Source organism: Bos indicus x Bos taurus, chromosome 23, assembly GCF_003369695.1.
Source record: "Bos indicus x Bos taurus breed Angus x Brahman F1 hybrid chromosome 23, Bos_hybrid_MaternalHap_v2.0, whole genome shotgun sequence".
In the NCBI taxonomy this organism is placed as follows: domain Eukaryota; kingdom Metazoa; phylum Chordata; class Mammalia; order Artiodactyla; family Bovidae; genus Bos; species Bos indicus x Bos taurus.
In genome coordinates this window covers 28,364,554-28,391,718 of record NC_040098.1, presented here as the reverse complement: position 1 = coordinate 28,391,718, position 27,165 = coordinate 28,364,554, and the positions used below count along the sequence as shown (strand labels likewise).

Genomic DNA, 27,165 nt, shown 5'->3' with positions numbered 1-27,165 from the left:
TACGTCATGGGGGCGGGACCTACTTTAAAGAGCCGGCGAGGTTAAAAAGGCTGCATGTAATCATGGATGAAATAAAAGTCCGAGAATTTTTGAGAAAACAAAATAGCAATTTTTTAATAAAATCTTTTTACTACAAAAGCGTGATCTGGAAGGCGGGGAGGCTGTACAGGCGGGAGACAGTCCAGGATCAGGGCTGCATCTCTCACTTCTTCCTCTTCTTGTCTCCCGGGGTCCCCTTGTTCTTCTTGCCAAGAATCTTCAGAAGGCTCTTGGACATGTAGTAGGGCCGGTCTGCTGAGCCATCATTCCGCTCCAAGTCTTCCACTAAGGCGCGACAGAGACCGTAAGAGCGAACCTTTGGGAACCAACCCCACTACCCGGGAAAATGAGGGACTAAGAGACAGCTGCCTGGTTTCCAGACTGCACCACCACCGGCTGGTTTGGGGTGCAGTTTTTGTAACCTATGTAATCGTGTCCTCATCTGCAAAGTAGGGTGAACGATACTATATTTCATAGCGTGATAAGGGTTAACGGAAAAAATATATGTCAGTTGCTTGACAGAGAGCCTGCTACACAGGAAACTCTGAATAAACGCCTACAGTATGGTAAGGAACTCCCCACTCACTACAGCCACCTGCTGGGAAGTCTCCTGGGGCTAATTTCTCCCCTAGTTTTTCTCGGGAAGATACCAGAGGCCTCTGCCCTAGAATGCCCCTTCTTGGGAGAGCCCAGGAACCTGGGAGCGAATCAGAGGCCTCTGCCCTAGAATGCCCCTTCTTGAGAGAGCCCAGGAACCTGGGAGCTCATTCCCTCCATTCTTCCCAAACACCTGCCCTGAGGATGTTAGAAGAGGCTCTGGCTCCTATAACTCACAAAGTCGCTGTTTCTAGAAGCACCACATCTCCTAAAGAGCCTGAACGATCTTTTAAGCTGAGGAGAGGAGGTGGAGGGGCTGTCTTGTCACTCACAGAAACAGAGGAAGAGAGTGTCCACACACATTCCAAAAACACTGAAGAAGCCGCTGGCGATGAGGTAGGCCCCTAGGATGGAGACCTGGAAGACACAAGGCTCCCGATAGTGTTCCTTTGGAGAGTTGGAGAATGAAGTGGCCGCGGGGTGGAGGGGTGGGAGGATGAGAAGGTATGGAGTGGGGATGGGGGTGGGAACGTGTCACTCACCATGATGGGCAGCCAGTAATAGTTGAGTTGAGGATTCTCAAAGGTTTTACCCAGACTAGGGATGCGACCCGTGAAGAAAAAGAAGGACAGGACCCCTATGGGAGAAATCTGGACGTCACTATCACTCCTCTGAGGACACCTCTTAAACTGTCCAGCACCCCTGTCCTCTGTCCCTGTAACTCCCTTCCCTGGTCCTTACCGACACCTCCAACCACCAGCAGCTTCCCAAAGAACAGTAGCAGGTCTGTGACTTTGTCCAGGACGACCACCCTGTATAAGGTGTTGGAATAGGTTGGGGATAAGAGGCCTGCCTGGGCTGGGAATAGAACTAGCTGCATAATTTGCTGTGATAGATGCAAAATGAAAGCTGTTCACATTTCAAGATGGAGGTAGCAGAGATTAAACCAAGCTCAAGGCCCTTCTGAGCACAGCACACTTGTGGATGGGAGATGACAGGGGTGGGGTGGGGGGTGGGGTGGTGTCAGCCTGACCTGACAATGTTCCGCATGAGCAGCATGAAGGCGTTTTTGGCTGAGACACAGAAGTTCTTCCCGTAGATGGCAATCTGGGTGAGGTGGCAATTTCAGAGTTAGCTGTGGTGAGCTCACCTGGGCCAGGGCGGGAGGTCAGGGTCAGGAGTGCCCAGAGCAAGGGGTTGCTTATACAGTGCACTCACCATGATGTATGCATTGCGGTTCAGGAACTTGATGAACTTTTCCAAACACCAGAGGCAGCACTTGAAGCAGCACAGGATACAGCGAGTCAATGGGTTCTGGGCTCCTGGGGGTAAGAAAGGCTCATGTTTGGTCACTGGCCCCTGATAGGCGCTCCTGCCCCATCAGGGATACAGCTGATTAGCCCAGTCTCGGCCAGCCCCCAGCCTCTGCTCACCTCTCAATTTGTGGTCAATGTATTCCAGGATGACCCGAGCTATCTGCACCAGGGTCAGGATGAGGGCTCCAAAGGCTAGTGATCCCGTGTGGTAACTGCAGGGAATTGGTGGTCAGAGGCAGCCCCAGGACCCCTGGGCTTCCTAGGTTCACAATTCCCATTCCTCTGCCCTGGACTTACCGGAGTGTGCGCAGGAAAGCAGAACCCAGGGGAAAGGTAGGGATGTCCCGGGGCTTGTGGAAGGCCCAGTAAAAGGAAGCAAAGGCCCCAGCCAGGACACACTGGCCCAGGGCCAGTACCCAGTTGATGGTCCAGAATAGCCCCAGAACTGCATAGATTTGCAAGTTGAAGAGAGAACGCTGTGCCAGGCCTGTGGACTGGTAGCCCTGGAAGACGCACATCAGCCCGGGACAAGAGGAGTTCACTTGCTCCTGTGGAGAACAGCAGAGGATGGAAACAGCCTTCCCAGAGCTGGGGAAGCCCGTTCTTTCCAGGAGATTTATCTCTGGGTTCAGACAGGGTTCAGCTTGCCTATTGTGTGAGCATAATTTGCTTCCTTCAGTCTCCAGTCTCTGCAATAGCACAAGAGCTCCCAGGCTGTGCTGCTGTTGCGGCTCAGTTGTGTGTGGCTCTGTGACCTCATGGACTGTAGCCCACCAGGCTCCTCTGTCCCTGGGATTTCCCAGGCACAAATACTGGAGTGGATTGCCTTTTCCTACTCCAGGGAATCTTCCTGACCCAGAGATTGAATGCTTGTCCCTTGTATCTTGTGTGTTGGCAGGCAGCTTCTTTACCACTGCGCCACCTGAGAAGCCCTGTTGTTGTAACCAAGCCTTAATGGTATGGAAGCAGTGTTACCAGTGCCTAGCTCTCCCTTGGACTCCATCAGCTCTCCTCTTCCAAAGCAGCCTCTGCAACTTCAACCAAAACACTGTCTAGCAAAGTTGAACAGACTGGGTACCAGATGATACTAAGGAATTGTTCATTTTGCTTGGTGTGATAATGGTGTAATGGTTATGCTTTTTAAAAGTCCTTATCTGTTGAGATCCATCCTGATATATTTATTGATGAAATGGCACAGTGTTCAGAATTTGCCTCTTAAAGCTCCAGGAAAAAAAAAAAAATTGCAGGGGGTTGGGGAATGGGTGGGGAGACAGAAAAAGAACAGAAAGCTGAAGGTTATGGAATCTGAGTATGGGGATTCTCCATGTTTGTGTGTATCTGCAAATGTCTCTAATAAAAAGTAAAAAACACAGACTTGTCTCCTAAAGCAAAGGTCCTAAAGTGGGACCTACTAAACTGCACATTAAAGGAAACTGTTGAAAAATGAAAAAAAAAAAAAAAAAAACACCTACTGAATGGGAGGAAATATTTGCAAATGACATGATCAATAAGGGATTAATAGCCAACATATAAAAACAGCTCATACAACTCAACATAAAAAAGAAAAGCAAACACACACACCTGATTTAAAAATGGGCAGAAGAACTGAACAGACATTTTTCCAAAGAAATGTGGATGGGCACCAGGCACATGAAAAGATACTCGACATTGCTAATCGTCAGGGAACTACAAATCAAAACCACAATGAGATATCACGTCATACCTGTCGCAATGGCTGTCATCAAAAAGAATACAACAGATGTTGGCAAGGATATGGAGAAAAGGAAACCCTTGTACACTGTTGATGGGAATGTAAGTTGGTTCAGTCACTGTGGGAAGTTTCTCAAAAAGCTAAAAATAGAACTACCATTATGACCCAGGAATTTCACTTCTGGATATATACTACCCCTCAAAAAAATACAAAAAACAAACAACCCACTAATTGGAAAAGATCCATGCTCTCCCAATGTTCATAACAGCATTATTTTCATTTGCCAAGGTGTGGAAGCAACCTAAATGTCCATCAACAGATGAATGGACAAAGATATGGTGTATATCAATATATACAATGAACTACTACCCTGCCATAAACAGGAACATTTGCAGCAACATGGATGACTTGGAGGATGTTATGCTAAGTGAAATAGTCAGAGAAGGACAAATACTGTATGATATCACTTATATGTGGAAACTAAAAAATACAACCAACTAGTGAATATAACAAAAAAGATGCAGACTCATAGAGGACAAATTAGTGGTTACCAGTGGGGAGAGGGGAGCTGGATGGGGCAATATAACTACTTGGTATAAGATAAGCTACAAGGATATATTTACAGCATGGGGAATATAGCCAGTGTTTCATAATAACTGTAAAATGGGTGTGCCTTTTAAAAACTGTGAGTCATTATGCTATACACTTGTAACTTATATAATATTGTACATTACACTTAAAAAAATCAAACAAATTTCTCTTTCCACGGGACTTTCCTGGCAGTCCAGTGGTTAAGGCTCCATCCTTTCACTGCAAGGGCTTGGGTTCTATCCCTTGTCAGGGAACTAAGATCCCACATGCCACGTGATGCAGCCAAAAAAAATACCAAACCCAAATGTTTTTCCATAAAATGTGACAAAAGTCTTGATAACTGTTGAAACTGATTGTATGTTTGAAATTTTATAACAAGAGGGAAACTACTTTCCACTTTTTATGTAATTGTGGGTTTGTGTCTGTTGCCCCCGCTAGGTCCTAAGCAAGTTGAAAGCAACAACTGCTTCATCTGGGGCTTTGTATAAGCAGTGCCTGGATCCTCCTTAAGTGGTCTCCCTCTCCTTTTTCAATGTGCGGCAAATGTCTGTGGGCAGGCTTCCCTGGTGGCTCAGGGGTAAAGAATCTGCTTGCCAATGCAGTAGACACAAGTTCAATCCCTGGGTTGGGAAGATCCCCTGGAGAAGGAAATGGCAACCCACTCCAGTATTCTTACCTGGGAAATTCCATGGATAGAACAGCCTGGTGGGCTACAGTCCATGGGGTCGCAAAGAGTGGGACACAACTGAGCAACTAAACAATGCCTGTGGGCACAGCCCATGGTCCCAGCTCTGATGCAGTGGCCACACGAAAGCTTTGACACTAAATGCCCAGCAGTCCAGCCCCAACTCCCTGGGAAGCTCACAGAGGAGAGTTTGGGGAAGTAGTTTCTCTCCCGGGCACCCAGGGAACCCACCTGCCTGTTGCCTAGAACAGTGTGTTCTGAGGAAGACTAAAATAACCTAAACAAAACCTACCTACAGACACCAGCTCTTATCAGGTGCCAGCCATTATACTAGGCATTTTCATGTACCCAGTGTCCTTTCTCGGCTACCCTGAAGCACAGATATTAAGATTATCTCCATTTTACAGGTAAGTGAAGTGAGACAGAAAGGATGAAATGGTCAATGTTCCTCTGGGCAGAGAAGCATCCTGAGGAGGGAAGGCGATGCTGGGATCTTCCTGCCCCAAGGCCTGGCGGCACAGCATGCCTCCTCTTCCAGCACAAGGGGCAGGGGGAGGTGCTCCGTGGGAGATCTGGAGTCTGCTAGGGGCCTGCTGTGTGACCCTGGGTGAGCCCCTTGCCCCCTCTGGTCCTGTCTCCTCTGCACAATGAGGGATTTGGACCACTTGACCTTCAAGGTCCCCTCAGCCCTCTTGACGCCCTCCACGACACCCCCAGATCCTCACCATGGGGTCGCATGATGTATTCATGGGCACTTTCTCACAGCCGGGCAAACTACTGTTGGGCGCCCAGAACACGTACTGGGGTTGCCCCGATGTGGCCAGGAATCCAGAGGGGAGTCAAAGAAAGCAGGGTGATGGGGGACCTCCACAGATTCCCCTCCCCTCCTCAGCCACCCCTTCCCAGGCGTTTGAGCAGCTTGCTCACTGCACAGAGGGGCTGAAATTCAGCCTGTGCCTGCTCTTTCACAGCAGGGCTGTGTCTGCTGGGCAGAAGGGGTGCCTTCTTCCGATGGCACTAGTATTGCCCTGCCCCCCACCCCCAAGGGCTTCAGGAGGGGTGAGCCACGTGGGCAAAGGATACAGAGCGATTATAGCCCAGTAGGCAATGCAGACAAGCAGGAGGGCGAAGGTGACCAGCGGGTAGAACATGGTGGACATTATGTATCCTACAGCCCTGCAAGGGAGATGAGAGCAGTCCATCAGTGAGGCTACCCCACGACCCCCACCACCCTCTCTTGGGGTTGACCCCGGCATAGGCCACACCTCTGCCCTCTCTGGGGCCTGCCCCATACCCCTAAGACTGGGCACACGGTAGGTGTTCACTGGAAGAACTGAATTGAATAAATCAGCCTCAAGAGAACTTTAGAGGAAACTAGAGTCACAGATGAAGAAGGCAATGGTACCCCGCTCCAGTACTCTTGCCTGGAAAATCCCATGGACGGAGGAGCCTGGTGGGCTGCAGTCCATGGGGTCGCTAAGTCAGACATGACTGAGAGACTTCACTTTCACTTTTCACTTGTTAATCACCATGTTATGCTATCCCCTTTCCTCCACTGCCCTGCCACCTTTCCAGCGCTCCCTTTTCAGGCCCGCCCCTTTGCCCTCTGCCCTTTCTCCTTCCCAGGCAGGCCTGACCTGCTGGCCTCCTTCAGGAGGGCGATGGCGATGCAAATCCGCTGCCGCAGGAAGATGAGCATCAGCAGCAGGACGCCTTCGAGCACAGCCAGTATGATCACTGAGGGCAGACAGGGGACAGAGGGGCCTGGGTCAGGGCCAGGGCAGCTTTTGGGCAGCCAGTGGTTCACGGTAGGCAGGGCACTCACAGGCAGCTAGCCAGGTCTCCTGAACGTTTCTGTAGGCACTGAGGTTGGTGGTGAAGCCCAGCTGGGAGATGGAGGCACCCTTGTCCCGCAGCACGCGGTATTCTTCCCAGCAGTGGTAGATGCCATACGCCAGCACGCCCAGCACCCCTATGATCAGCACAAACACCAGGGGCCCGGCCACCAGCCGTAGAAGCAGGATAAACAGCAGGCTCAGAACCAAAGCCAGGCCTAGTGCACTGTGGACAGGGAAACATAAGTGAGGGTCACCCCACATTGCTCGTATCTTTCCCTGTGCAAAGGCCCACAGATGTCTTTCCTCAAACCCCTAATGTCTCCATCAGAACCACTTTACCTCCACCCCCTTTTTCTTATAAATCCTGTTGGATTTGGGATCCATTCAGACCTCTGGCTCCTCCTCCCCTGCCCAAAGATCCTGTTTCAGATGGTGGTCTAGGGGACAGAGAGGCACAGTGGGGAGAGAAGAAGGACGAGAGGGCAGAGGAACCTGGTGACTCACATAAGAATCCAATACCAGGACTGGGCAAAATCTTCAAAGATCTTGACACTGATGTCACGGGCATTGAGGCTGTCGAGAAGACCACTATTGGAGAGAGACAGAGTCAGATGGGGCTCTGAGTGGGAAAGGGGGGTGGGACAGAGGTGGAAGGGCAAGGGATTGCCCACCTGATGCTCTGGGAGATGGATGTGTTGGAGATCCCTGGGAGCTCAGGCACCGTACTATTGGTCCATGGGAAACAGCGCCCCAGAGCTGGAGGGAGAGAACCGGGGTGGGGGGGGTCCCACAGAGCTGACTTCAAAGTCTCTGGCCACCCCCAGACCTCCACCCCTGAACTGCTGCTAGGACAGGGTAGAGAAGGGCTCTGCACCCTGCAGAGGGCAGTTCTTGACTCCACAGCAGAAAGGGAGCTCCTGCCCCAAGGAGCCCAGTCTGGCTGCCTTCACGGTCTCTTCATGCCCCTTCCTCCATGCCCTGCCACTGCCTGGGTTAGACCCTCCTGCCTCTTGCAGCACCTCCATGCCCACCCCTGCCACCCTTCAATTCAACCTCTGCTAGAGTGCCTGGGAGACACGGCACAGCCGGGACCTGGCATTCCAGGCTCAAGGTCACTGCTAGACGCCCTACCCTGGAGAGTGCCCACGCTTGACGTTCAGGCTGAGTCTCCATCGTCTGAGCCCAGCCCCTTTCCCCTCCCCTCTGTACCTTCTCTCTCCCTCCTCTAGAAATTCCATCCATTATGCCCCATTCAGCTCCATCTTCATCTCCCCTCCTCCAGGAAGCCTTCTCACCCCGCCCCTACCCCTCTCCCCTGGCACCTATTATGTGCCTACAAAGCCATTTATCACCACCCTCACAACAGCTTTGTCATGCTTGCTTTGGCATTTACATTCTAAAGATAAGAAAACAAGGTTCAGAGAGGCTGAGCCATTTACCTAAGACCACACACACAAGTGCTAGAACTTAAAGCCAGATCTATCTGATTCTGGACTCATTTGGAAATACTTCCTATTGCACACATTGAGAGTTGGATATCCTTTCTCATGCTATAGTTTAAAAAAAAATTTTTTTTCCTATACTTTCCATGAGGTTTGCAGGATCTTAGCTCCCTGGCCAGGGAGCCAACCCGTGGCCCCTCCAGTGGAAACACAGAGCCCTAACCATTGGACCACCAGGGAATTCCCCTCAGTTTTCTTTTTTTTTTCCTGTTAAAAATAACATTCACTATTGGGAAAAAAAAAATCAACCATGATCCTATCATCAGACACAGTCCCTTTAACATGTGGGTGAACGTCCTTCCAGTCTGTTCCTGTGCCTGCATATAAATGCACGTGTGCACATTCACCCATGTATGTTCTCGTGGGAATCTCATGCAATTGCTTTGTGAATACCTCTGATCTCAGCACCTAGGAAGCAGTTTTCATCTTCACTTCATCTGTCCCTGGAGTCTGGCATGCAGCAGGTGCATAATAAGCACTGGTGATCTGACTCCAGGATGATCAGCAGAGGAAAAAAAGCAAAGACCTGATGCCTGTTCCTATTTTGTTACAGAGTAGCTGTGTGACTTGACTCTCTGAGTCTGGTTTCCTCAAAAACCTAGGACTGGATGTTGTCTGAGAGAGGAATGTGGCTTCTCACCTGGAGTGGAAGGCAGGAGGAAACTGGGGCAGAGCTCCTGTTGCAGGCTTTGGAGTACTTGCTGGAGAGGGGTGGGGAGGCAGACAGACACACAGACACAGAGCAGGATGAAGGAAGGAGTCATCCCCTTTCTCCCACCATGATCATCTCCCCCTCCCCCTCCCATCTTCCCTTATTATGGACACTCCCTGGTGACAGCAGTGATGTTGGGGGCAGCGCTCACCATGTTCCCAGGCACCCCTGGCAGACAGAAATTCCTATTTGCTGCGTAGAAGACCTGTTCGACCGTCTGTGAGAACTGTCCTGGTTCCACGGTCCATGAGGCCTCTGGGCAGGAGGATACACACACCTGGGGGCAGAAAGCATGCTGAGGGGCTGGTACCCAGACCCTGGGGGGAGGTCAGGGGACAGACGCAGGCCCCAGACTCTGACCTGGGGCGTGGGGCACTTCAGGCCATTCTGGGCGATTGCGATGATGTTAGTGTTTAGGACGCAGCTGAAGATGTTGAAGTATAGGAGATATGGTTTCTGTCTGTAGGAGAGAATGAAACATGCATCAGCGCTTGGTCAAGCTCAGGGAGAGAGAAGGACTGCCAGGGCTGTACCTCCAGATGTGGCCAGTGTGACCCAGACACACACCACCCAGCTCCTGACCCCAGGAAGCTCAGCCCAGCTGGGGAGGTGTGGGAGACACCCGAGAGTTTCCCAAAGGAACTCAGCATTGCCACTGCTAACAGATGGTTAAGAGCTTGAACTCTGGAGCCAGATCATCACCCAACTTTATGACCCTAACCACTCACCACCTCATTTCCATCAGATGTGAAATGATAGTACCTGCCTCACAAGGTTGAAATGAGTTTGTGTGTGTAAAGTACACTGCCTGCCTGGAACACAGTCAATGCCATATGAATGTTAGTGTTGTTGTTTTTTTTTTAATATTTATATATTTATTTATTTGGCTGTGCTGGATCTTCATTGCAGTTATACAGGTTTGTGGCTGTGATTGTGGCATGTGAATTCTTAGCTGTGGCATGTGGGATCTGGTTTCCCGACCAGGGATCAAAACTCAGCCCCCTGCATTGAGAGCATGGAGTCTTAGCCACTGGATCACCAGGGAAGTTCCAGCAGCTTCACTATGTATCAAGCGTCTCCTGTATGCTGGGACTGATAGTGTTGCTTCTGGAATCATCTTTGTGTTTCAGAAGAGGAACTCCAAGTTCAGAGAGGTTGAGTCTCTTCCAGAGATCACAGACCAGAACTTAGTGCAGCTGGAGATGAAAATGCCCGTCTCTGAACTCCCGTCTCTGAACTCTAAAACCCACGCACTCAACCATGACTCTGCTACTGCTACTGCTAAGTCACTTCACTCATGTCTGACTCTGTGCGACCCCATAGACGGCAGCCCACCAGGCTCCCCCGTCCCTGGGATTCTCCAGGCAAGAACACTGGAGTGGGTTGCCATTTCCTTCTCCAATGCATGAAAGTGAAAAGTGAAAGTGAAGTCGCTCAGTCGTGTCCGACTCTTCGAGATCCCATGGACTGCAGCCTACCAGGCTCCTCCGTCCATGGGATTTTCCAGGCAAGAGTACTGGAGTGGGGTGCCATTGCCTTCTCCGAACCATGACTCTGCTGCCTCCCAATTCTGGGCATCTGGGAAGCCACTGGCCAGCAGTGGGGGCTGTTCTACATGGTGAGATTCAGGGAAGCTGAGGTGGAGTGGTCCCCTGTCCATCTCCTGTTGCACCTCCCTCCTGCCCTCTTTTCTGTCTTCTTACTCACTTGTTTTCCCCGATCCCGCAATAGGCCCCCGTGGAGTTCCTGGGGTAGAGGACTTGTTTGGGGTCTCCGTACACCCAGGCTGCAGATAGAGACATGCAGATACATCACCAGGAGCGGGGCACACGGACTTAAGAGGGAACAGCCATGGAATGGTCCCTCCCTGGCACAGTAATGTCCCCCAGCCACTGCCCCAGCTCTGCCCAGCCAGAAACTCACCCAAGATCCCCACGGCGATGTAACCCAGAATGAAAAGGAAGAAGAGCACACAGCAGATGATATCTGTGCAGCTCCTGGGGGAGAAATGAGGGAGACACCTGGAGAGGGTGTGCTGGGGTAGGGGGAGCATGATCTGGAGGAGTCATGCTTTGGAGAGTTGGGGGGATGCTAGAAAGTAGGCAAGGGTAGGTTTCATTTTACAACCTTTTTTTTTTTTTTTTTTTTTAAAGAAAAATCTTTTCCTGGATGGGTAAACTTTCTTCTGAGTTTTAACACAGGAAAGGGCACAATTCATAAGTGCTCAGCTGGGTGAGTCTTCCCAAAGGACACTTGCCCGTGTAGCCAGCTCCCAGCTGGACACAGAATATCACCAGCAGCCCAGAAGGCCCCTTGGGGCCCTCCACCCATGACAGTTTCCCCAGGGCCACCACTCTCCTGGGGCAGGAGTTTTTCCTCCCACAAGTTTCTTAACAATATTCCAGTATATAGAAAGCAAAACCAAGACCCTGTCCACCCCCCTGCCCCCACCAGCACAGTGCCCAGAACTTACCTGTTCCTGATGGGGCCTCGAAAGGAGGGGTCATATTTGGCTGGTTTCCCTGAAGGGCAGGGGGAGGAGTGTGGGGAGTAAGATATTGAGAGGCATCTCTTTCCCCCAATTTCTAGTCTCTCCAAACCCCTTCCCACAGCAGGATCTACCCTAAGCCCTGTCCTAGGGCACTCAGGAATTTGGAGGGAGAAAGAGAGGGGCAGGGCTGGCAGGAGGGGAGAGCAGAGAACAGGGAGGGTGGGATCCAGGCTTGCTCAGCAACTTTGCTGCTCCCGGTGAACTCCAACCAGGAGGCCTTGGAGGTAGGGGGGAAGGGCGGCCTTTTATGGGTCATTTATGCTCACACCTCAAGGCTCTTCACCTCCTTCCTCCACCCTGGTTCCTTTCTCCCAAGTCTCTTCTCTGGCTGGGACGTGGGATTCTGTGTTCAATCATCTCAGTCGCTCTCACATCCCAGTCCTTATCACTTCCCCTCTCTGTACCCCCACTCAGGGTGGGCACAGTCCCTCCCACGTTTGCCCCAGCCCTTCCTTCCACTCTCTGGCCCCAGGCTGTGGGGAAAGAAGCTGGAGCCAAAGGCATCAATTCCTGTAGGACCTGGAGAGGGAGGAGACCCACCCCCAGCTGCTGTAGACCTCCTGCCCTGAAGGGACCTTAGTCCCCAGCTGCCGCCAGTCTCCTCTCCGGGGGAGCGGTCAGGCTGACACCTGAGCCGGCAGTTGAGATTGCTGTGGCCACAAGTCCTGTTCCTGGTCCTCCCTGAGTACACACGGGGAGGAGGTGGGGCCAGGCCGCCAGGGTCCCATGTGGGACACAGGGGTGGGTGAGAATCTGGGAAGGGGTGTGGCCCCTTCTCCCAGGTGCCCTGGACTCTGTCCCTCCGTGGTTCTGGGACATGATGTCAATGATTGACCCAAAACCTCTCCAGGAAGTCTGTGGGGCGTCCCCACTGCTCCCTCCCCTACCTCCCTTCTGACCAAGCCTTGCCTCGGGGAGGTCCCTCCCTTGGGGTTCCCTCCTTTTCAGACCAGGGCAGGCCCCTGAACCCCAAGGACTCTCTGCAGGCAGGCCCTCAGCCCTCACTGCACACAGGGATCCCAGAAGCTGGTCCCCGTTTCCTCTCCCTGCAGATTTCCCCACCCTGCCCCCACACTAATCCTTGGGACCCCTGGGGCAGGCTCCCAGCCTTTGTTCCTCACAGACACTCTGGAGACAAGCGGCCTCCTTCCTCCCCAGGCCTTACCCTTCACAGGAACCCCAGCAGGCCGCTGCCTCTTTCCTCTGGGCTCCCTCCTAATAGGGATCCTGGAGGCAGGCCCCCAGCCCCCTCTCCACCAACATCTGCAGCTCCAACTCCTTACAGGGGCCCTCAGCAGAACCCACTCCCCCTGCCATTCCTCACAGACCCTGGCAGGCAGACCCCAACACCTTTCCCCTCTCGGAGACTCGAGTCCCGGCTGAAACTCCCCCTCTTCTTGGGGACCCCAGCTGTTCCTCCCCACAGCAGCACAGAGCCTGGCTCACTCCTCCAGCCCCTCAACTCCTTCCCCTGCTCAGGACCCTGACCCTGACTCCTTCAGGCTTCATTTCCGAGGGCCCTGCTCCGAGGGGGCCCCGGAATCCAGGCGTGACATTACCCTCTGCTCCCAGGGACTCCAGCCTCCCTCCTCATGGAGATCACAGCTTCACTGCTCAAAGGCTCCCAGCAATGGTCCCGTCCCTGAACCCCATACTCCTCCAAGAACCCTGACGCTATCTCCTTTCTTCCATCATCTGTTTCCTGGGTCCTCCCCTTGGGGACCACGACTGCCCTCAGCTCCTCTCCTTGGGGTCAACCCAGCCACCATTTCCAGAGCAGGCCTCCCCTCCCTGACCGGCTCCGGGCCCCTACCCCAGCCTCACCGCCCCCAGCCCTCCGCCTCACCGTAGGCCTCCTTGTCCTGGTCCTGTTTTCCCCCCATGGCTCAGTCTCCCGGAGTGATTGGAGCCCGGGAGACCTGGCGGCTCACCTGCCACCAGCCCCGCCCTCTGCACACGTCACAGCCCCTCCCCTGCCTGTGGTCCCCGACACACTTGAGTTCCTCCTGGACTCAGCTGAGCGCTGAAGCTGGAGTGCAGGAAGGAAAGCCTGGGATGTGGGTCAGGTCAGGGCTCAGAGACCATGGCCTGAGGAACTCACACACTCTTAAGAAAATCCTTTAGAATTCTGTAAACTACTTCCAACTGTAATAGTCACACCCACGCCCTCCTACCGGAAATGTGGAGATGAGACCTACCCTAGACTCTGCCCCACAGAATTCCCCACAACCGTCCCCTGGAGGGCTATCCACACCGGCCACACCTGCCCAGCCCCCTTTCCATCCCCTTTCTGCCCCTTGGACCCACATTCCCTCGGGCTGTGTGTGCTTTTCCGCCAACAATCACCCCGTTTATTATAAACCCAACATTTATTGAGAACAAAGGAAACCAATTAGCACAGAGGCTCAATTTCATCAAACTTCAGTTGAGGGTGGGGAACAGGGGTGGCAGGAGGTGCTTGGGGGGAGGGGTGGCCAGCCCTGAAGTCACCCTCCCAGGAAAGAACCAGCTCTGGGAGACAGGGGCTGTCAGACCTCCAGGGCCTGGCTGGGAGCTGGCTGAGGAATGTGTGAAGGGGTAAGTAAGGGAGAGAGGAAACGGTAAAAGCCCCCAGGCGTAGGCTGTGGGCAAGCGGCAGAAGTGGCTACTGAGCTGGTGGCTGTCCAGGGGTGGGACAGTGGCTGTGGTCCGATCTCAGGGGTTGACGGCGGGCAGGGAGCTGAGCTCAGGCAGCAGCTCAGGGTGTGGGTCCAGGCGGGCCAGGCGGCTCTGCTCCAGGGCAATGGCCTCAGCCGAGTGCTTGCACTTCTCAGAGCCACACTGGCAGGTGAAGTACTTGCTTTTGATGTCCCAGAAGCGGTCACCATAGTCAAACCTGTCAGAGCAGCACAAGAGATCTGTGGAGCCCAGACCCACTCCAGAGCACCCACTCCCACTTCAGAGGGGCTCTAAGCCCTCCTAGGTTCAAATGCCCTGGCAGCACTAGCATTGCCCAGGAGCTTGTTAGAAGTGAAGGCTCTCACGACCCACCCCAAACCTACTAACTCAAAATCCATGAGGTTCAGGACTCTGTCTACAGTGACTTCAGAGAGGCTCTGCTCTAATCTATGCCTGGAAACCAGGCACTTGCCAGCCTTCTGCTTTTGGTCTGGGGCTTGCTACATCTCCCACACCCCAGCTGAGCCTCAGGAGGCCTCACCCCAGCTCCTCCCCGGCCCGGATGTCTCGGGAACTGAAGAAGGCGATGCGTGGAAATCTCAGGTCTTGGTGTAGCATGAAGACTCGGACGGGGATGATGTTGGGGTCACACAAGTGGTTGATGAAGCGGCTGATGTTGCCGTAGTAACGGGCATCGATGCAGTACACCTCTCCATCCTGAGGGGGGAGCATCACTCATCACATCTACCACCACCCTGCTGGCTGGCCAACCTCCTCGCCCCACTGATCACCTGGCCCCTCCTCCCCAGGTTTCCATCTGCTGCTTGAAAGGAGGAAGGCAAGGGGGTCTCCTGCCCACCTTGTTGTCCAAGTCGAAGAGATAAGAATCGTCCTCTCTCACATCAGCCTCGGCATCAGAGATCAGTTCTCCGACATACCTGTTGGGCAGGAAGTGGTGGTTCTGGAGGTGAGCAGGGAGTTACTGCAAGTAGGCTCCAGGGCCTGTCTCTCCCCACAGCCTGGGATTCCTCTTCCACCATTTGTCAGCTGCCCCAGACACTCTCCGTGAATCTCACAGATCCACATGGCTGGGGTGGGTGACCCAAGGATAGCAGACATGATCTAGGAGGGAGAGGGTAGGAGGTCCCCATCCAGAAGGGGGATCAGGAAGAGGAGCCTAGGGACACAGGCATGTGAGAGTACACAGGACAAACTGGCCAGTCGGGCTCCCCCAGGACAGCGAGATCAACAGGCAGGACCTGACAGTGTGGGGCAGGGGTGAAAAGTGTGGGGCCACTGGAGTAGCAGCGGTGGGGAAGCTCAAGGGAAGGTACAAGCTGCACCAGAGGATGATTCAGGTGAGTACGGAAGTGCCAAGCCTCTGGGGTGAAGGGATGAGTATCTTGGCAGTGGGCCTGGGTGGGGAATCTGTTCAGGTGTAGACATGGGGAGGACGAGGAAATCACCCAGCAGGTGGGGCAAGGTCAGGCTGAGGACAGGAGAGAGGTGAGAACTGCAGGAAGGGATGGAGCCCCAGGAGCTGTGAAGAACTGGGGAGGAAGCACCCACGTTTGGAAAGCAGAGGAAGAGGAGCTGGTGAAGAGGAAGAAAGGATGAGTTGCGGCTAAGGATGGTGTCATGGGAGCCAGAGCTAAGGGGGTGGTGGATGCCAGGAGAATGCAGACTGAGACACAGGGGTCGGGGCGTGGGGACCGACGAGAGGAAGCAGAGGGAGAGGGTAAAGGCAGATCTGGGCAGGGATGAGTAGGGAGTGGATGGGGGGAACTGAGATCCAGCAGGAAGAGGCCGCTTGTCTGAGTCAAACTGAGAGATGACACGATGGAGGGAAAATGAATGGTTTCTTAAATAGCCAAATAGGGCTGAATGACTTTTTTTTTGAAAGCCAAAGAAGATGAAGTTTGAAGACCATGGGGTAAAAGCTAGGAGACACGGAGAAGTTATGGATGCTGGGAAGAGAAAGAACTGACAGATGGGCAGCCTGAGGCCCCTGAGGAGGTGGACGGAAGGGTAGCTGTTATCACCTCCATTTTGCAGACAAGAAGGAGGAGGCTCAAAGTGGTTGTGAACTTGGCCGAGGACACCCAGTGGCAGAATGGGGCTCAAACCCTGGTCTGTTAAAACTGGGCCTTTCCCCAGTTGAGAAGGGCAGGGGAGAGGGAGTGTGAAGCTCAGGAAGACACCAATGGGGAGGGAAAGACACAGGCCCTGTGGCCTGGGCAGAGTGGAGGCTTGGGGATGGTGGTCAGAGGAGGCTGGCCAGGTGGACCCATTAGGGAGGAGGGCAGAGAGGGATGCCTGGGAGTCAGCCGTGGCCCTGCACCCAGCCCTTTGCCCCGAAGAGCCAGAGTACCCCTCCCCCTCAACCACTCACTCGCAAATGAAGGTACCCTGGGGAATGGTCTGCAGGGCACGGACCCCCCAGCCCATCTTGGCTGTTCGGTAGAGCTGCAGTCGCACCCTGAAGGTGGGAGAGAGGACGGTATTGAGGGGGGTGACATGGAAGCTTCCCAAAGGAGAGAAGGGAGAAAGCCGGGTGAGGAGGGCCGAGGGGCAGGGACTCACTTGATGCCGCTCTGCACTACTCTGTTCTTGCAGTTTCTCCAGCAGGAACATGCCTGGTTACACTCAAAAATCAGCGGGGGCTCGATCTTGTTAAATTCCTGGAGCAGCCGCCCATCCTGGGGTTGAGGGACGGGAAGACAGTGGTTTTTGTGTGGTGCTCCCCTCAGCTGCCCAGGACTCCCAAGACTTCACTGAAAAATCCATCACTGACCCCACCACAGACTCAGGGAGGCCACGTATACGCTACAGGAAACCCACAACCATCGCCCTTGATTTGCATACACCAAGGCTCTGTCTTGGCAACGTCCTAGGAGTCTCGGGTCTCGCCCTGCCCTCTCCGCTACTTCCGCCACAGGACAGAAGGCGAGGGACAAGGCCCCAGAGGGTTGGTGTCAGAGGCCAGCTCCGGAGGAGTGGATGGGCAGGTGGCCAGGGCACGCACCTTGTCATACCAACAGCGGATGCTGAGCTGGCCACACAGGCAGTTGGAGCTGGAGCAGTCATCCACACACGTGCAGTGCTGGGGCAGGAGGCAGGGTCAGCTCACCCCTCAGAATCGGCCCAGGCCCCTCAGCTTCCCCCCACAAGCCCCCCAACTGCTGTCCTTTCTCTAGGGTCCACACTGTAAGGTAGTAGTGGTGATGGTCCCAGGATGAGGGGGAATCAAGATGCTGCTGATGCGGGTATCTCTAGGGCCACCATGAGCCTATGTGATACCTTCATGTGTCCTAGAAAAAGGTCCCCCTCCCCAGGTGGATGCAAGCCCACACCAGAGGTCCCTTTCAGCCCCACCACCTTGGCCAGACGTCCTTGTTGGCACAACGTGCCCGGCTCCACTTAGTGGCTCTGGGTGCCCCTTTGGGAGGAGGTCCCAGGGCCCCACACTAACCTGTAGGTGGGTGATGTTGCGGTCAATGTTCATGGTGGACGTCTCGCAGTTCTCTGAGATGTACTTGTAATCCTCGGGGCAGGGCTCCCCATCCACACCATTGACACAGGGGATGGGGACGTTCTCATAGCCCCGAGCCACGTCCCTGGCAGGAGGGGAGATGGAGCTGGGTGGCTAGAGTATGGGGTGAGGGCTTCCCTAGAAGCAAGGAGAGGGCCGGGGGAGGGGAGAGGGTGTTCTGGGGGTTCATCAGGGGTGGGGAGTAAGGTTCGCAGATCAAAGGCAGGACACTTAGTTAAAAATCTGAATTTCAGATCAGATAATCAGGAAATAATTTTTTTAGTACAGGGCTTCCCTGGTGACTCAGACAGTAAAGAATTCACCTACAATGTGGGAGACCTGGGTTCGAACCCTGGGTTAGCAAGATCCCCTGGAGGAGGGCATGGCAACCCAGTCCAGTATTCTTGCCTGGAGAATCCCATGGACAGAGGAGCCTGGCAGGCTACAGTCCACGAGGTCACAGAGTCGGACAAGACTGAGTGATTAACACTCTCACTTTCATGTCCCAAATATACTCTCAGAACACTCTTAAACATTAAAAAAGTATGCGTTGTTCACCTGAAATTCTAATTTAGTCAGGTGTCTATTTTTATTTGCTGTATCTGCCAACTCTATCTGTATGTGTTGCAGGGGGAACGGAGGTGGTTCTGGGGACTCCGAGGCTCCAAGGGGCCTGGGGAGGGGGCTCTGGGTGCGGAGAGAGCCCAGGCTCACCGGCAGATGATCTTCTCTGTGCGGATGGCCCGATTCCCCACCCCGAGCCGGAGCTTGCGGTTGAGCTGGAGGGCAAACCACACGTCGGAGCGCTCGGGGGTCAGGTCCCACGCCGTGTCCCCCTCCTTGTTCCGCAGCTCAGGGTTCGCCCCGCGTGACAGGAACAACCTGGGAGGGGACAGGAGCCCATGGGGCACCTGGCCGTGAGAGGTGGCAGAGGGGCGCGTGTGGGGCTGGGTGCCGGGTGGGGGCTCACAGCACGCAGTCGTGGTAGCTCTCCCGGGCCGCGATGTGCAGGGGCGTGTCCCCGTGGTAATTGACAGCGTGGAGGTCGCAGCGGGCGTTCAGGAGGACCTCGGCGATGGCGGCGCTGCCGGTGAAGGAGGCCCAGTGCAGGCAGATGTTCTCCTCCTGTGGAAGTGGAAGGGGGCGAGGCTTGAACCCAGCTGGCGCACCTAGCTCAGGCGCAGGGCAGGACTGAGCCCACCTCTGGCATCCCCACCAACCCCGCACTCACGTTGTCGGTGAGAGTGACGTCCGCGCCCCGTGTCAGAAGCATGCGGATCACTTCTATGTGCTTGTGCTCTGCAGCCCAGATGATGGGGGTCCACCCGCCGCTGTCCTGGGGGCGGGGAGGGAAGGGGGAGGGTGGAGACACAGCTCCCGCCGCTCACACAGAGTCAGGGCTCCACCGTTCACAGGCAGTGGGGCCCCGGGGCAGGTAATTTAAGGTCTCTGGGTCTCCGTTTCTTCATTTATAAACTGGGACTAATAGTGTCTACTGCTCATGACTGCAAAGTAATTTTTCTCTTTCTAAAAAATATTTCCTAGATCTACCCACTTACAAGAGAAGCAGGGACCCAATAGCAATAACCCCCTCCAGGTACACAGATTGTTGTAGTCTCCAAAAAAAAAATTTTCCCACTTAAACGGACCAGAGTTTCTTAGAAAGTGGTAAAGTCTGAGTCTGGCGCAGGACAGCTGCTGACAAGGATGCTCTCAAAGGCTACTGGATCAGTTCAAAGCCACAGAAGTCTGTGGCAAGGGGCTTCTTCTGGACAAAGGATGGAACGGCTCAAAGATCAAGGGGAACACAGACTAAAACACCTCCAACAGGTAAAAAACTGAGTTAATACTGGCCAGTTCCAGAGATTAAGGCAACAACTCATTTTGAAAACTGGTAAAGAAAAACAGAAAGAAACAGAAAAGAGTTAAGAGAAATACAAGTGAAGCAGGGAATAGAGATATGAACAGGGTGGAACAGTGTGACATGCAGGGGAAGGGTCAGAGGTCAGACGAGGGAGAAAGGGGACCAGGCTGCTGACCTGGGCATTGACGTCCACCTGTCCCGTGCTCAGCAGCAGGCTGACCATCTCCAGGTTCCCAATTTTGGCGGCGTGGTGGAGGCAGGTGGAGCCGTCTTCCTCCTGGGGGTGACGCGGGCAAATGAGCCCTCAGGCTGGCACCTCAGGCCTGGCCCCTGAGCCCAGCCAGGCCTGTCCGGCCACGCACCTTGCTGTAGACACAGCCCCCACGCTGCACCATGTAGCGAGCCACCTCCAGATGGTTGTTCACCACGGCCTCCATCAGCGGCGTCCGCTGCTGCTTGTCCACGGCATTGATGTTGGCTCCAGCCTGCACGGAGGGGCTGTTGGCACCAGGGAGGGGCTGGGTCGGGGTGGGGTGGGTGCTGTGGTCCCAGGCGGGGCCCATGCTGACCTGCAGCAGCACATGGCAGATCTCCACAGAGCCCTTCTGGGCAGCCGCGTGCAGGGGTGTGCGCTTGCTCTGCTGGTCACTCTGGAAGTTGGGGTCCAGGTTGTCCACTGTGGGGAGAGCCCACCACACCGGGAGAGGGAGGAACATGCGGTGAGCAAGTGAGGGGGTGGGTGGCATCTCCTCCAGGAAGGCTTCTCAGGACCCCAAGCTGGGTCAGGGGTGCCTCCTGGGCCTCCCCTGTGCTCACATCCACTGTGGCACAGTCTTATGAGAATAAGATGTTAAAGAGCACCAGCTCTGCCCAAGTTCAAATGGCCCCAGCCCCTCAGTACCCTGTGCACTGGGCAAGCCAGTTCACCACTCTGAGTCTCCGCTGGGAAGATACAAGTGAGTGAAAGTGTGTAAGCTCTCAGAACAGGGCCCAGGGCCTCTGTGCTTATTGCCACCACAGTCCCCATCATCACGGGCGACCTGTGCGTCTGCATCCCCTACCAGCCTAAGTCCTTCAGGGCAAAGACCATGACCCTCATGGCTGCCCTCCTGGCTCCGAGCCCAGGGATGGGCACATAAGCAGAGCTCAGGTAGGGTCTGCTGAATGAACAAGGGGGACACTCACACAGCATCAGGATCACCTTCTGCAGCTCCCCTTGCTTTACGGACAGGTACAACTGCCGAGGGTGGAACCGGAGCTTTTTCCGCCTGCCGGGGTAAGGGCCCCTCAGATTCAAGTAATAGCCCCAAGAACCACAGATCCACACTCCCAGCCCCAGTCCTAGCGGCCGCGGCCGCGCCCGCGCGTGCAACCCCTACTTACCTCTCTGACTCCTGGATGACCAGGGCCTTCTCCAGGGCCTCCCGGCCTGGCCCTGGTGGCAGCCCTACAGCTGAGAGGCAGCCCCCATTGGGCAGGGTTAGGGAGGGCCCTGAGCTGTCGATGGTGTCGGCCAGAGGGTCGCAGGGTGGACGCCGAGGCTCCCCCTGCCCCCGCATCCGGGCACTGTGGGAGAAGGTGTGAATGTCTAGGGCAGATGGGGACTGCGCAGGGAAGACAGAAGGCAAGGGCAAAGCCAGTACCTGGGCTGGGAAGTGTCCGCTCTCCCGGGGGCATCCTGGGCCAGGGGTGGGGGAGCGGGTGCTGCAGTGCCAGCCGGTGGGGTCACCCCATCCCCCCGGGGGATGGTCACCTCCTGGGCCTCAGATGCGTCCTCCCCACAGTGGGGACAGAAGACCATCCCGTTCAGCTGGGACACACAGGCCTTGTGGAAGCGGTGGGCCACACGGAAGTCGGGGTGACACTCCAGGAAGGTGCCCTAAGGGCAGGGAAATAACACGGTCAGGCTCCGGGAGCCCCTGCCCCTGTGGGGCACGCCGCCTGGCTGCCCTGCTGGTCACTCACCGCCGTACAGAAGTAGCCACAGCCGGGGCAGCAGTGATGTTTGACCATGCGCGCACGGTGGGTCTCACAGAGCACCATCAGGGCCACACGGCTGGACGGTCTCATGGTCTCCCGCTTGAGGATGGCAGCATTGCAGCCGGACAGCTGTGGGCGGCGAGGCCGGGTGACAAGAGGTGAGGCTGGGCTCCGGGGCCAGCTGCCCTGGCATCTCGCCGGCCAGTCCCCGGGCCCACCTCTCCGTCCACGCTCTCTGTGGCCATGCACTTGTGCCCTGCTCTCTCGCTGATGCGGTCTATCTTGGGGGCCTCCATGCGGCAGCTGCAGAGGGGCAGCTCCTCAAACCCACGCTCTGTCTCCAGCGAAGATGTGTCATTGGACACCCCTTGGATAGAGGGAGCAGGGAGCTGAGGGAGGCCCAGCCCCTCACCCGCCAGGACCCCTCATGGGGCCTCTCACCCCCACCCTGACTTTTCCTCCATGCTCCCGAACCCCCAAAGTCTGGTCATGGACACCCCAGCTCCAGTGGGGTCCCCCTCCTCCCCATTCCCTCTGGCCCTGAGGGCACCCCTAGTGGCTCCCTATCCCGGCAATCGGCAATTGGCAATTACCAGCGTGGTTGGGAGAGAGGGTCCCCTCGCTGGGCAGCTCCAGAGACCCCAGAGGGACCTCCATGTACTCACTGGGGCCTGAGGAGCCCACACCATTCACTCCTGACACAGAGACAGAGAGAGTGAGAGTGCGAGCTCACAGGTGCCTGGACGCGGGGGTGCATGCGGAGCGTGGGTGTGCATGCACGCTCTCTGGGGGCCGGGAGGGGGCTGGAGGAGGGGACCCCAAAGCAGAGGAGCCTCCTCACCTCGTGGCTCCTTGGCCCTCGGAGGCTCTCGTTTCCGCCGTTTCCGTGATGGCTTCACCCATGGGCTGTCCTTCCGCCATTTCTTCTTGGCTTTGCGGCGGCCGCTGGAACCACTCTGGGGAGGAGGAGGAGCATTAGGGCGGCAGGTGGCCCCCAGCCCGTAACCCCCCTCCTTGGAGGACTCAGACTTCTGGTCCTGCAGTCTCCACTCCTCCGGGGCTGCTAGCTTCCAACCCTACCCTGTCAGACTGATTGCCAGACTCTTCATCTTCCTCTTCTTCTTCCTCCTCCTCCTCCTCCTCTTCTTCTTCCTCCTCTTCCTCCTCCTCCTCTTCCTCTTCCTCACTCAGTTGTTCAGCCAGAGCTTCAACCTCAGACTGGAAGAGAGGTAAAGCTGTGGCCTCCCCAGGCCACAGCTCGCTCTTGGGGAGAACTTGGGAGAGAGGCAGGGTAGGACACATACAACCCCTGGGACTCAGAGAAGGAGGTGTGATCAAGAAAACCATAAATCCCCAAGGATGGTTCCCTGGTGAAGATGACTGTGGACAGGAGAGGAAGGAAAGGCTGGGTACAAAGAGTGGGTATGGCGTGTTATACAACAATGAAAAATACGGTGCTATGGTGACATGCAAAACTGTGATGATCTTGGCAACATAACAGTAAGGAGGGGAAAAAAAAAAAGCAGTTCCAGGTAACAAATGTATAGTATGATACTCTATGAAGTTCATAAACAGGCGAGACTGAAAATACTACATGAAAAGCTAATCAGAAATGCTATAATGAAATCTGAGTGATATTGTCTGAATCCACTGATCTTAACTTCACTAATAAAAGACCAAATGTCCAACACCTGATGATACAACAGGACGCACCTGCTATCAAGTCTTACCAAACTAAAAAGAAAAACAACAGGCCTCTGAGGCTGAGCACACTTCTGGATCTATGAGTTTACAAGAAGAAACACTGGACAGAGAATTACATGTCAATCCCCACCCGATCAGCCGACTCCTAAGTGTGAAGAATTCTGCAGGACAGAATTCTTGTTCCTTTAACAAATGAGTGGCAAAAAAAAAAAAGTTATTTTTTTAGAAGGCAGGGAACCTATATACCAAGAGAGACCTAAGACAAATAATCAGATCAATGTGTGGAACTCATTTGAAACTTGACAAATGAAAACCCATTTATGAAACAACTGAGAAAATGCGAAGACTAATTGGTAGCAAGGCGATGGGATTAAATAATCATTTGTAGGGACTTCCCGGGAGGTCCAGTGGTTAGGTCTCCATGCTTCCCCTGCAGGAAGCATGGGTTCTATCTCTGGCTGGGGAACTAAGATCCCTGTAAGCCACATGATTCGGCCAAAAAAACCCCAAAAACATCTGTAAATCTTTTGAAAACAGAAAGAGGTCTAATGTTTAGAGAGACTTATGGAAATGTTTCTAGATGAAATGGTGCCTGGCTATTTGCTTTGAACCAATCCAGTAGGTATGGGTATTAGGGGAGGAACAGATGAGTCAAGCAAGACCCGCTGTGTATTGCTAATCCTTCGAGCTGGGTGATGGCCACCTGGGGGCTCACTATTCTATTTTTTGTGTGTATCTGAAAGATTCCATGAGAAAACAAACAAAAAGTAAAAGGGGCAAGACTAAGCATTATGTTGCATGGGCAAACACACATGTGAAACAAACCAAACAAGAAACAAAGGAATAAACAACAAATAAACCATAAAACGGGATGTTACACCCCAAGTCCAGGGTGGTGATTATCACTGGAGCGGGACAAGGGGATGGTATGGGGTAGAGCACACAATGGAAATAAGTTATAGATAGTACGGGGCAGTGAACTAGTGGGTGTTCAGAAAAGGAAAGAGAGGAAAAAGTGGGGCAGGAAAGACTGGAGAATGAGCCCTGGATGCGAGGGGAGCGTGGCTGGGAGGGTGGCTGGCTCCCTCTCACCTTGCTGTCAGAGTCCACCCGCTCATCCACAGAGTAGGAATCATAGTAGAGGCTGAAGTCATCCCCTACCACCGTTTCCCACTCCTCCAGGGACCCGGGGTCCCCCTTCTCCAGGGTCACTTCTCCCGAACTCCGCGTAGAAGCCAACTCTTCTGACTAGAAAAAGATTGAAGAAACATTGACGCTGCTGGCACTCACTCACCAACCCATTTCCCGTGAGGGTAAGATGGAACCCCAGCTCTGGGGCTGCCTCAGAGCAGCCCTCAGGGAGAGAGGCCCTGTTCCCAGCCCCTCCTGGCTCACCAAGCCACCTCCTGAGTTCAGCTTCCTCCTTTTGGCCACATCTAGAAGAAGAGAGAGAGAGAAAGGAGTGAGACTGGCACTCTAAGCCCTTAGCACAGGCCATAGCAAGCCACAGGTAGGTGGGGGATGGGACTGACCTGAGGTCACCTTCCCCAGCGAGTGCACGTCATCACTCATGCGGAAATGCTGCACTTCAGGGGGCCGCTTCTCAGGGACTGGGGGCTGGGGGCCAAGAGGGAGCACACTTAGGGTCAGGGAGCATCTAAGGTTCTGTCTGGATGAGCTGAGAGCCCCAGGTTGGGGTGGGGTGGTGAGCCACACCCTCAGAAACGCCATCCAAAGTTCTCTGGCAATATGAACCACGTCAGGCCATATTCCCCTTCTAACACTCAACCCTTCATAGACACAGAAGCAGGCCCCTTGCCCCCTCCTTTCCACATGGAAAAACAAATTAAGGCCTTGATCAAAGCTACGCAAAGCAAACCCGGAACAACATGATATCCAGATCCCTAAAAACACTGTCATAAAGCTTCTGAGATTCTGGGGCTCTTGTCACTTCCCTTGTCTCCTTCTCAGTAGAGATTCACAGTAAAACCTTTAAAACAGCAGGGACAGTTTCAAAGAAGGGAGGGAGAATTTCCCTGGGGGCTTGCTTTGAAGTAGAACAGGAAAGGTGGTTTGAAGTCTCTATAGTTGTTGTCACAAGAGTAATTAAGACATTGACGACACAATTAACTTTCCAACATTTGTATCTTCTACTCTCCTCTCCCTAAGAGCACAACCCCCAGGAAGACAGGTATCTGGTATGTTCATAGATTAAGCCCCAGTAAAGAATCTGACGTACAGTAGCCCCTTGGTAAATATGTGAAGCAGTCACGTACTGGATAAGAAAAGGCCTGAAGCTAAATTGTAAAACAGCAGCCCACGGGGGTTTATGGTTAATTATTCTGTTTCTCCCACTCCCACAGCCATCCCCCTAAGCCTCACCTGTCCATTTCCTGGTTTGGACATGGTTTTCCTGGCTCGATGAACCTTGGGCTGCCCCTCTGGGCTGGCTGTGGCCGGAGGGGGTTCAGGCCCTGCTGCTGGCGCCCCTTGGGCGCCCGGCATACTCAGCAGCCTCATAGCCAAACTCTGAACTGATGGGGGTGATTTTCCGGCCCCTGTCATTGACATCTTGGCTCGGCTGGGACAGGCACCCCCCTTGCTGGGGGAAGACGGGAACGACTTTGTGGCATGGCCTGGAAAACACAGGCAGGCAAGAGACAAGATAAGAGGGAAGACAGAGTCAGAAGTCACCCCACCTCACCCCTCCCCAGACTCCCCCGGCTTCTCACCCAGCAGGATGCGACCCCCATGGAGGTCCCCATCTCCCTCGAGATTCTCGGGTTCATCCCCAATGAGTGGTGTGGCCCCTACAGGGGTGTCAGCCCCCTCATCGCCGACAGTGACTGTGACAGAGGCTGGGGATGAGGGGCCAGCAGTCTCCAGGGAATCGGGGTTGGCCTTGGGCAGGGTCTCCTCACTACGAGGGGTGTCCCCCAAAGAGCCATGAACTGTAATGGAAGAGAAAAAGTCCAGGGCTAAGGGCTCACGAGATAATGTGTTGTGGGGGAGGTGAAGGTCCAACAGGGCCCGTTTCTGCTTCACTCACCTCTCTCGGTGGCTCCTCTGGGCTCCTTCTCCAGCACCAGCGCCCCCATCTCAGCGGGGGCCTCCCCCTGGGAGGGGACACAAGGGATAGGAGGGCTGGTCAGTCCGGTAGGAAGCTGGGGGGCCCAGGACGCCTGGGCCCTGGGTAGAGAGAGCAGGCTCCGGGGCCTACCTCTTCCTCTATGGGCTCCCCCCCTTCCGCGGCCTCGGCTGCCCGGAGGGGCCGCACGACCCCTCCCCCGGGCCCGCATCAACCCCCTCCCTCTCGGCAGACCCCGCATCTCAGGGGCCGAGAAGAGAGGAGGGGGAGGGGGCGGGGCCTCTGCGCCCCGGCCCCGCCCCCTCCTCCCGGCTGCACGCGCCGCTCCCCCTTTGTCCCCCAGGCCGCGGGGACCCCGGGCACCAACCCCTCCAGCGCCCGCTGTCCCCCAGCCCGGTGGACGGCCCCTCGTGCCCCTCGCGCGTGCTCCTGGGGCCCCGGCGCCCGCCGCCCACTCGGGGGCAGCCGGCGGCTGCACGCGCGCCTCCGTGCCCACTCCCCCCACCTCCCACCCCCTGGTCCCCTCATCCGCCCCCGGTGCTGGCCCTCCGGATTGCTGCAAGTCTCGCTCGGGCCCCCCGGCCCCGTTGCACCCCCGGAGCATTGCACGGGCGCGCGCTTCCCCCGGGCGCGCGCGCGGGCATGCACCCGCCTCTCCCCCTCCCCTTCCGCACCTCGGCGGCCGCCGCCGCTGCAGCTCCCGCCGCCGCCGCCATCGCCGCTTGCGCGGGGGGCCGAGCCGGCGCGCGGCCGCCCCGGGTCACGTGGGTTGGGAGGGAGGGCTGAGAGGAGCCTTA

General features: G+C 55.1%; 2 protein-coding genes across 3 annotated transcripts; both read right to left on the bottom strand.

The window, feature by feature from the left end:
- Window positions 1-86: 86 nt before the first annotated feature.
- Window positions 87-13,482, bottom strand: SLC44A4 (solute carrier family 44 member 4). The gene is made up of 21 exons (XM_027525025.1): window positions 13,389-13,482; window positions 11,465-11,513; window positions 10,915-10,988; window positions 10,699-10,777; window positions 9,352-9,451; window positions 9,143-9,268; window positions 8,920-8,980; window positions 7,449-7,533; window positions 7,282-7,365; window positions 6,765-7,000; window positions 6,577-6,676; window positions 6,023-6,115; window positions 5,665-5,767; window positions 2,250-2,500; window positions 2,070-2,164; window positions 1,855-1,958; window positions 1,670-1,743; window positions 1,378-1,448; window positions 1,179-1,273; window positions 969-1,053; window positions 87-324 (listed from the first exon to the last, which is right to left on the bottom strand). Exons 1-21 carry the CDS (start codon window positions 13,423-13,425, stop codon window positions 203-205), a joined length of 2,124 nt encoding a protein of 707 aa, XP_027380826.1. The 5' UTR covers window positions 13,426-13,482; the 3' UTR covers window positions 87-202.
- A 410-nt stretch (window positions 13,483-13,892) lies between these two features.
- Window positions 13,893-27,109, bottom strand: EHMT2 (euchromatic histone lysine methyltransferase 2). 2 transcript variants are annotated; one of them, XM_027525470.1, is made up of 28 exons: window positions 27,043-27,109; window positions 26,330-26,396; window positions 26,013-26,231; window positions 25,663-25,916; window positions 24,813-24,897; window positions 24,676-24,716; window positions 24,373-24,528; window positions 22,657-22,794; window positions 22,418-22,532; window positions 22,170-22,271; window positions 21,795-21,943; window positions 21,562-21,705; window positions 21,240-21,475; window positions 20,980-21,162; window positions 20,782-20,864; window positions 20,166-20,272; window positions 19,959-20,081; window positions 19,772-19,873; window positions 18,964-19,068; window positions 18,703-18,857; window positions 18,447-18,614; window positions 17,673-17,817; window positions 17,226-17,303; window positions 16,784-16,899; window positions 16,593-16,679; window positions 15,060-15,138; window positions 14,742-14,917; window positions 13,893-14,417 (listed from the first exon to the last, which is right to left on the bottom strand). In XM_027525470.1, the coding sequence occupies exons 1-28, from the start codon at window positions 27,082-27,084 to the stop codon at window positions 14,237-14,239; spliced, it is 3,636 nt and encodes a 1,211-aa protein (XP_027381271.1). In that variant the 5' UTR covers window positions 27,085-27,109; the 3' UTR covers window positions 13,893-14,236. The 2 variants fall into 2 exon arrangements, with proteins under 2 accessions (XP_027381271.1, XP_027381270.1); XM_027525469.1 differs by lacking the exon at window positions 27,043-27,109 and having other exon boundaries at window positions 26,330-26,679.
- Window positions 27,110-27,165: the final 56 nt, after the last annotated feature.

Coding starts and splice junctions, on each gene's coding strand:
- SLC44A4 (XM_027525025.1), bottom strand. CDS start 13,425: ATGGGGGGAAAACAGGACCAGGACAAGGAGGCCTACG. Junction 1,054..1,178: donor ATTACTGGCTGCCCATCATG/GTGAGTGACACG, acceptor TGTGTCTTCCAG/GTCTCCATCCTAGGGGCCTA. Junction 325..968: donor CACTCTCTTCCTCTGTTTCT/GTGAGTGACAAG, acceptor GTCGCGCCTTAG/TGGAAGACTTGGAGCGGAAT.
- EHMT2 (XM_027525469.1), bottom strand. CDS start 26,609: ATGCGGGGTCTGCCGAGAGGGAGGGGGTTGATGCGGGCCCGGGGGAGG. Junction 25,917..26,012: donor TGGGGGTCGCATCCTGCTGG/GTGAGAAGCCGG, acceptor TGTGTTTTCCAG/GCCATGCCACAAAGTCGTTC. Junction 19,069..19,771: donor AGGTGGACGTCAATGCCCAG/GTCAGCAGCCTG, acceptor CCCCGCCCCCAG/GACAGCGGCGGGTGGACCCC.